Raw genomic sequence first — 10,181 nt, 5'->3', positions numbered from 1 at the left:
AATTTTTAAAAATTATAATAAATAATTAAAAACAACGTTTTATATTTACACAATAAAAACTTTATTGAAGCCGTACGGCTTCCACTTTAAAATAGAAATATCACTTCAATAAAGTTTTTATTGTGTAAATATAAAACGTTGTTTTTAATTATTTATTATAATTTTTAAAAATTTTAAACACAAGTGCCGGTAATGCATATCTTTAGCCATGTTATCAATGATATATTTAAGTGAAGAACTATATGTATAGTTTATAATTTATACTTTGACAAAACTGTGTCAATAAGGTCTTTTTGTCACAGTTTCTAGAACTAAGTTTCATCTAGAGAAATAGCTTGTTGATATACATTTGGGTCGTTAATTAAGTTTAGGCCTATTAATAAGAAGGTCAACTTAATCCCAATTTGAGAGAGCATAGTTTAATAAAAGTTTAATACGTTTCGAACGTAAATTAGCAAATATTATCACGGCCCATATCTTTATTCTGATAACTGATAACTACCCCATTTGCTGTTCCAAAGTCCATATTGAATCTTTGGACATTGGAATGGCATTTACTAATTGCAATGTTATGTATAAACTGGTTATTATACAGTGTAATTACTCTTACACGACCTTGTACAGATTGCTCTCACTACAGACCACTTTTCTGATAACATGCTTGTAACCTACCAATCACGATCTTGGATATACCAAAACGATCTGACATTTGTTTCTATACTTTTCTGGTTTTCAATATTTGAGCATTTCTAGTATTCCAGGCAAAAATAATAATAAAAAAATTCGCACTTCCACTACCAGTAGTTAACATTTTCACAGAATTGTATAGTAACAGTAATAACACTTAACCATCATAAAAACAACAACAAGTATGGTCAAATCTGACGATCAAATGGGGCTACTATCTCTCTAGTGGGAGTAGCACATGCAAAATGCACTGAGACATTCATGCGTTTCTACAACATAACACGTGAAGCGTGCACATAACTAATGATGTATTGATTTTTGGTATTGCATTCAGACGTTATTTCTTTGGCTATTTGAAATGTTTGCTTTCCTAATTTTCTTGGTGTGATTAAAAAACGACTAAATATATATATATACAACTATGTCCCTTAGTAAAGTTTTCGGTAGTGAAAAGATAACTACCTGAAATTAATATTTATTGTAATGGGAAGTTTGTAAGATAGTGGGTTGTAACTTTCCACTAAAGTTATGTTTGCTATTCAAATGATGAATATCATGTCGTGTATAATAAAAAGTGTATTAGAAGTGTAGCTATATATTTGTATTAGTATAATGTTTATACGGACCACACGGAATAAACAGTGTCTTTGAGGCGAATTCTACTCTACCTCATAGAACAAATCTTTGCTCAGACAAAGTCTCCTGTAAAATACACAAGGGACAGTTTGAAGACATCGCCAGTACATTATATGAGATGATATCATAAAAGTCACTTAAGATATCATATTTATCTGGAAGATGTATGAGTAACAAGTTTTCAGGTAGAGAATTAGAAGGTATAACTTCTTAAAGCCCGTATTTATTATCAGGATTAACGCTTCCTACGTGTGGGATAAGTAGTTATATTATCTATCTATATATAAAGCACAAAAATCTGTGTGTCTGTCTGTCTGTCCTTTAGTTAACTACTCCTAGGTCGCTGGTCAACTCTCAACAAAACTTTGTGAGATGGTAGTTTGGAACAAGGGGCATGTTAGTGGTTAATTCATAGCTCCTTCCACCCTCATTATTGCTGTTATCGAGCATTTATTATCTTTGACGTAATTTAACGTTAACTACATTCATAGATGGCGCCACATTCTTACACCAGAAACAAATATTAAATTCTTTATAACAGCATACACACAGTGCGGGGGTGAGGGCACACAAACGTCTTATATATCTCAGAAAGTGGGACACCACTCTCTATGGAGGAATGCAATGAAAAATGGCCACCACTATCGCAATAATACATAAACTCAGCTGAAGTTTCTACTCCAATAGCAACCATAAGGCTGATATGAAGAGCCGTTTTTTGAGTTATACCAACTTTCTACATTCAACTTCAGCTCGTAATACGTTTTTGCAACCAATGACCGTCTATTAATTAATCACATGAAACACTATGGAAGGACATTGAGAGCTGGTTAGCAAAAAGCACCGCTATCACCATTACTTTGGTCGCTACCTCTTCCTGCAAACTCACCCTGACAATCGCACAGTGTATAACTATGTATTAAGTATATAGATATTGAGATCTTAAAAGCTTATACAAAACTTTTGGTGAGGTAATAGTGAATAATTCAATAATATGTTATGTTGTAACTAAATTGTATAAAAGTTAGGATTTTTGTGTTACTTATCACAGCATTCACCCACACACTTTTTTAAGTTCATAACTCGGACAAAGGACGAGTACTTCAACCTGTCTGAAAATAAAAACAAAACATCTAGGACATTCCTCTGCTACAGTCAATTTTTACGTGCTGCACAGAACTAAAAGCCTACATATATAAATTAATCATTACTTACGTAAAGAAATGCTCAGGGCTTTTAGATGTTTTTTTTCAACGACACAATTAAAATGTATATATTTTTTCAATTTTAAACACTTATCCCCCTTTCCTCAAATAATTATTCCAGCAGCTGTATATTTCAGATAGAGGCACCTACACCAGAGTGTATTACCTCAGCTATCGTATATTTGATTGCATGCATATATGCTCGAGTGTGTTAGCCCAGACGCCATACATCTATTACAAACAACTACACTCGAGTTAATCACTCCAAACGTTGTAGCCCTGTAGTGAATTACATCAGCATTTGAATCCAGAATACATTATTATACTAGTTTAATGACAATACATTCATTTACTGACCTTTGTACCCGAGTGTATTAGCCTAATGGCCATATGTATAGATACTGCCATATATAATTGAGTATATTAATCTAATGACCATACATCTAGATACTGGCCTCAATACCCGAGTGTATTAGACTAATGGCCATACATCTAGATACTGGCCTCTATGCCCGAGTGTATTAGTTTAATGGCCATACATTCAGATACTGGTCTTTATACCCGAGTTTATTACCCTAATAGCCATACACACAGATATTGGTCTTTATATCCTAGTTTATTAGCCTAATGGTCATACATTCAGATACTGGCCTTTATATCCGAGTGTATTAGTTTAATGGTCATACATCCAAATACTGACCTCTTTATCCAAGTGTAAATGGTTATACGCCAAGCTACTGGTCTCTATCAATATTAACTTCTGATCAAAGCAAACTACATACTCAGAGCGAAACTAAAAATCAACCTGATAATGAGTATAGCTAATTAAATATACTTTTCTCTCATTAATGCTTATAGAGACTAAAATACCTTGTTTCTTCACTTGAGTACTCTGGTGTTTACGATATTTTTCGGCCGTAAACCAATAATATTTCATGAGGTTCGGCCAGCTTAGAAGATACTTTTAAAAGTAGAAAATTTCAATACAATTTGTTAGTTCAAATTACTTAAATAATACAACAGAAAACGGTCAGTGAAATAAAGAAGGTAAATTAAATTTGTACTTTAATAACTCCAACATACTACCCACTAAGTTTCGGATAAAAATGATTTTGAAAAAAAAATAAATATAGCTCAAACAACATTGTCATGTTTATAAAGTTGGCTTCTATATTTTTCCATTTTTGCAAATAATACTAGAAATGGTTCAAAAGTTAAGGTTTAAATTCCAAAAACCGAAGAAATATTGGAAAACGAATAGGTCGAAAATTATTATAAAAACAAGGTAACTGCAGAGATGGGCGCCTACAGGAAGGGAAAAAAGGGGGAATTTGCCCCCTTACATTTCACAAAAAATTGCACGTATTATGATGTAAACTAACATTGTAGTTAGACCAAATATTTTTAGTAATTTTAGTAAAACTGTAAATTTGAGTTTGTGTTTAATCACATACAACACATATCTTTCAGTGTGTTGATTTACACTGTAAAAGCTGATCCCATGCATACATGTCCCCCCCCCCCCGAAAAGGATTCTGTGGGCGCCAATGACTGCAGATGGTTTTTTTTTTCACCAAAAAGACAATTCTGAAACGCTATTTTGACACACTTCTGAGTTCGAACCGCAATGCACAAATTAAGAGGAATGTGGAAAAACATCTCCAGTTAACTTGTTTTTATAACATTTAGTGGAAATGCTACACGTGAAAAATAGACCTTCGTTTTTATTTAATAAACTTATAAGCATCGTTATATTTGACGCCATTTCCCTGGCATTCGGGTAATATCACGTGTTTATGTTTAAAACAATTAATTTAGTTTAACGGTTGTTCGTTTACGAATTCGGCAAATATGGTCCTTAAAAATACTTTCTGGTGGTATACAACACAATAAGAACGCTTATGATTATACTCATTTGTACATAAAAAACTTCTTGAAAATTTTTATAGCGTATATCCTTTAAAGGTCTTTCCATATTTTGTTGGAAATATTTTAACATTTTCTTTTAAACCAATATATGCATAGCAACAGATTAAATAATCAAGTTAAGCAGGCAGAATTGGTAAGATGGTAATGGGAACAGTATCCAGAATGGTTGAAAGCATACTTACTTTTATATCTAAGCATGTATCCGCTCTTCAGCTGAGTTGCCATACCTGAAACACGAAACAATATGAACTTAATACATCACTAATGTGTTCGTGACAAGATTATAGAATGTTAAGACTGAGATCTATAGCTAAATATCACGATCAAAGTAAGAATACTTCTCAACATACATAATAATGCTTCAAACCTAATTTACTTAAGTGTTATATTTTTCTTCCCCCTAGTGGCACAGCGGTATGTCTACAGACTTACAACGCTAGAAACCGGGTTTCGATACCCGTGATGGGCAAAGCACAGATAGCCCATTTTATACCTTTGTGCTTAACTTCAAACAAACGAACATATTTTTCTTTTTCTTTTCAGAAGTTGCCTGGCATGGTCTGGAGATTAGTGAACTCAATTAGCAATCTGAAGGCCGCGGGCTCGAATCCCATCACTGAACATGTTCGTCCGTTTTGCTGTTGAGGCGCTATAATGTGATGGTCAATCCATCGATACGATTAAAACAGTTCATGAGTTGGTGCTGACAAGCTGCTTTCCCTCTACTCCATCATTCCTAAGTTAGTTATGGATGGAGAAGATAACCTTCGATTACCTTTGGACAAATTTCAATAAGCAAACTTTACAGAAGTTTCTGAAGCCTAATTCTATTTTACTATCTATTAGAGTTGATTTTTAAAGTATCAGTAGAAAGAAACAGTAATCAACGAGATGAACAAGACATAAAAAGTGTAGGATTTTGATATGGCGAATATTTCTAGAACACTGGATATGTATTAAACTGTTAATTAGATACATAGATTTAAATTCCACGTTTAAGTATATAAAGAAACATCTCGTAAGAATTTTTAACTATTTTTCTTTGTTTTCACTCTAAAGTTCTTAGAATCACTAATATAGTTTTCTCCCTTTGACGTTGTGGTTGTCTGACCAACTCCTGGAACAAGAAGCCTAGCTTCTTTAACTGTTGATGTTTTTTCTCTTCCACAATCTCTTAACCTGTCTATTGTGGCACCAAAAGGAAACCATAAATTTTAATGTATTATGTTCTCCAAAATAAAATCGCTTCATTATGTTTATAAATCGTCAATTTATTATTAAGAATAACAGTGGTTACACATTTTTTTCCAGGCAAGGACTTACGTGGAGTCCAGGGTTGACCAGAGATGAATGTCATCTGTGTTCACGCCACTACTTAAAAGTAATATATTATACTGAGATAATAAATTATGCAAAAATGGAAAATATTAATACATGATGATATAAGTTATACAGAGAGATGGTATTATGTTAAAGACAAAGATGGGATGAAATAGGCTGGAATGAGGTGAAGAAGGCGAGTTATAGGTTACGTGTGTTATATAGAGAGATGCAGTTTTTATGTGAATAGATGTACAAGGATTGGACGATAAATAAAATTCAGATGAGCTCATTCTTCCCCAGATGTTAAACAGACTAGAACTCGAGCTGACTGATTAATTTGTTATTTATTAATTCAAGCTGCACAGCTCCCTTTATTTGTAAGAGAAACACTATAAAATGTTATTATAACATGGCAATTAACCAGTAAGTCTCATCAGGCAAATGTAAAAGTGTTTGGAAGATCACCAGAAGTGACCGAACCGCCGTGCTTTATATCAAATTGTGTCCTCGATGAATGGAACTTAATACCTCAGCATACCTTTCAGGTACTTGTACATTAATATAAAGAATTAAAGCAGTTATAGCAGCCAGAGGTACAATCACACGTTATTTTTCTAATTTCTTAGATATGTGGCTCTGTCAAGAAGGAGGCATTGAACTGAAAAAGAGGACTGTTAAAGAGTTTCTGGTCGTGGCTTTGTGAAAGCAGTTACTTGCTTACCTTTAATGGTTTACAATTTAAACCATTTATAAAGGTAACCAAAAATGATAGTAAACGGATCCTAGATTCAGCTTAATTGATCTGTTTTGAAGAAAGACATGGAACATTTGATCAAACAAACATTGTATTTTAGCATATTTGAAATGTATACTTTATATATGTGTATTATGATGGTTGAGGATGCGTATCTTTTTAATGTGCACTTGTTGTGACCAAGAAGCCATTCTATTCTAGAAGATTCTAACGTATAATTTAAACGTGTGTATTATGATGGTTGAGGATGTGCCATTCACTTTATGTAGTCAAGCAGCCATTATATTCTAGAAGATTCGAACTTATACTTTGCACATGTGTATTACGATGGTTGAGGATGTGCATCCTGTTAATGTGCCATTCACTTTATGTAGTCAAACAGCCACTGTATTCTAGAAGATTCGAACTTATTCCTTACACATGTGTAGTATGATGGTTGAGGATGTGCATCCTGTTAATGTGCCATTCCCCTTTTCGTAAGAAATATGTTTTCTTGTTTTCATTATTCAATCACTTACGTGTCTTGACCAAGCTAGTTTGCTGTTGAATATAATTTCTAGAAACTTAAAGGATATTTGATGGCTAATTTGATGTTGTAAAATAGTAACTTGATATATTCTTTAAGTGTTTGTTAGAGTTTCTGTGGAAGAGAATAGTTTGTGCTTTGGAGAAATACAGAACTATTTGTTAGTAAGAGTACGAACTTGTAATATTGTTGCTGTTTTCTTGAATTATGTCCGTGTCTTGAACCAGATTATGTGACAAATAATGATGGCGTCAGTGTATTAATGACACCCAGAGACATGCGTTTAGGTAAGCACAAGAAAAGGTGTCGACAACAAAAAGGATGTTGAATAAAGACTAAGGACGAAGAGTTGGGTGATCGGTTTTTATTCCAACAAATCCGTTCGTTTTAACCAATCAGAAACTGAGATATAATCATGCACCAATCTTCTGTTTGATTTTTATAAGTTTCTCTCTATCTTTTACTTTTATTCATTTTTTGGTCAAACAGGAATTTTTATATCAGATTTTCAATAACTATAAAGGAACTAAAGACTTTACCTTGATTTTAGTTTTTTTCATATTATCGGAGAGGGCGCTAGCACTCTCTATGTAAGGATGGCACGGACGCCCGTATTAAAGCAATACAAAAGTAATCAGAAGCTAGATATGAAGAGCTACCTTGTATAGTTGTTCTATCTCCGTGTATTTGCCGCTTTTCAACTATCCAGAGCGTCCCAAGGTCGAAAACCGGCGAATAGCCAAAACCGAGATTTCTTATTTTCGTTCATCATCATCATTCTTCAATATGACTAGCAATTCTAATAGTAACTATAATTTTATCATCATTTGATAGGGCAAAACAGTGTTTATGACCTTTGACTACCTATTTTATTATTATTATTATGTTCAAAATTGATAAAGCTTTAGAATACACTCTATAACCTAGTAACCCACATAGCCATCTTATAAAAAAAGGTAAACAAACAAATATTAGGAAAGAATTATCGCTGAATAAAAAGCTATGTAGGGTTGGCTACTGAACTTGAAAAAAGGAACCAAACAAGACAGGAATATACGTGGACACATCATTTGATCGGCTAATGATCACATAGCAGCTTAAGTCGTGTCGACTTTACGTGCAGAATAACATCCCTAGATCACTGGCAAAACAAATACAACCAGAAGTTCCATTCTTAATATGTTACTCTATTGTAAAATAATTATAAAAGTTGTATTCTAATGTTAACTAAAGAAAGGGTATAATTATAAAAGCTGAGATTCTATTCAAACAACAAGCATTCTGTAGACAAATTGGGGAAGCCAGTAATGTAGGGATTTTATTCTCCGTATAAGGTTGAAACGGCTTAGTTTGCTATGTGATCATTAGCCGGATCAAGTGATATATCCACTTCCATCCATATCCTGTCTGGTTCCTTTTTTCAAGTTCAGTAGCCAGCCCTACATAGATAATTTTTTCCCTAATACTTATGTAATATGCAGTGTTGGTGTTAAGCCAATATAATGACAGAATATGAAAAATATATATGGTTTAGTCAAACAAACGCACTCGAGTTGTCATCACTGGTACTACTCCCCAGTGGCTCAGCAGTAAGTTTGCAGACTTACAACGCTAAAAATCGGATTTCGATACCCGTGAAAAGCAAGAGCACAGATAGTCCATTTTGTAACTTTGTGATTGATAACAGTCAAACTTAAACCAAGATCACTGATATTTCTAACAGGTCTGTCATAGCTAGCAATATGATAATACAGTGTTCATAGCTTCAGTAACAACTTTGTTAAAGAAATTATGACAAAGTAAAAAGTCAATATTTCTTTTTAAATGATTCAGATACAATAATTATATAATACCAGAAGGATAGCGCAAAGGACAACTGAAAGCTCTAAATCTAAAGAAAAATAACCCCTACAGATGAATTTGTAGATAGAAATGTTCTTGATATAATGAATGTGCCTTCATCAAAATAAAAAATAGCACAGGTCCATTAGTTAGATAGTAAAAAATTAATTTCGTCAAATTCTATTAAAAAATGGTTCAACCGCAGTTGAGAAAGCAGTGTTATGTGAATAAGCTTAAACACAAATATTTTTTTTATTTCGACAAAGTGTACTCAAATTCAAAGTATTGTCATATCACTTCAAAGGAATACACTGGAACCTAAGGCGATGTTGCGTCACTTTAAAGGCTAAAATGGTATAACGTAGCTTCAATACAATAAGCTGAAACCTAAAACAACATCACGTGACTTCAAAAGAGTATGTTGAAATACATGTCAGGGTAAGATAACTTCTAAAGGACAAGTCGAAACCGAAAACAATGTAATTTGAATGCAAAAGATTGCGTTAAAAGCTAAGGTAAAGTCACATGGGTTCTCGAGTATTAGCTGAGGCACAAAACAATATCATACGATTTCAAAAGAATACGCTAAACAAAGGCTCAAGCAAAAGAAAAACTTGTATATTTGTTTCTTAGAGATAAAATGTAAAGGAAATGTTCCATGTTTTGCCTAATTGGTCTTGGTACAAATCATATCAAAATTTATACCACGCGTAAGGGAAAATAGCCCGAGAGCTCAATCCAAATTGAAAGAGATATACAGTCTTTCGCCATACGAGAGTAAAAAGATAAGCGCGTATAGAAATTCTACAACAAATAGAATTTTCATGCCTGCGCACTAAATAATCCGATCCTCTCAATCCAATTTTGTAAATAACGAAAATGTGCCAATCCGTTTTCGACACAATCCGCACCATATGACCAAAGATCCTTGTCTAGATCTTAAACAATAACGTGAAAAGTCGAGCCTTAGTAAAACCTTTCTGGAATCTCAAACCCTGCACCTTGATTTACCTATACCTTATTACTGCCCCCATAAGCTAGTTGCCTACAGTTGAAAATAAAGAGGCACGTGGAGAATGAAAGAATAATAGATACTTCAATCATGCGTGTACAGCATCACTAAATAATTACACAGGCCTGCTGTAGAGCATCGCTAAATAATTACACAGGCCTGCTGTACAGCCTCACTAAATAATAACACAGGCCTGCTGTACAGCATCACTAAATAATAACACAGGCCTGCTGTACAGCATCACTAAATAATAACACAGGCCTGCTG

General features: G+C 33.6%; 1 protein-coding gene across 2 annotated transcripts in view; it reads right to left on the bottom strand.

Moving 5' to 3' along the window:
• The window catches only part of LOC106457738, a 60,745-nt gene that overhangs the window by 31,909 nt on the left and 18,655 nt on the right, over positions 1 to 10,181 (bottom strand). The window contains exons 2-3 of one of the 2 annotated variants that reach the window (XM_022383758.1): positions 4,640 to 4,684; positions 3,399 to 3,489 (exon numbers count right to left, since the gene is read on the bottom strand). In XM_022383758.1, the coding sequence (XP_022239466.1) occupies positions 3,399 to 3,465 (67 nt within the window). In that variant the 5' untranslated portion in view covers positions 3,466 to 3,489; positions 4,640 to 4,684. The remainder of the gene's footprint in view (positions 1 to 3,398; positions 3,490 to 4,639; positions 4,685 to 10,181) is intronic. The other variant, XM_022383759.1, reaches the window with a different exon arrangement.

The sequence above is a fragment of the Limulus polyphemus genome, unplaced genomic scaffold, assembly GCF_000517525.1.
Source record: "Limulus polyphemus unplaced genomic scaffold, Limulus_polyphemus-2.1.2 Scaffold367, whole genome shotgun sequence".
Lineage (NCBI taxonomy): Eukaryota > Metazoa > Arthropoda > Merostomata > Xiphosura > Limulidae > Limulus > Limulus polyphemus.
This window is presented reverse-complemented; position numbering and strand designations above follow the sequence as displayed.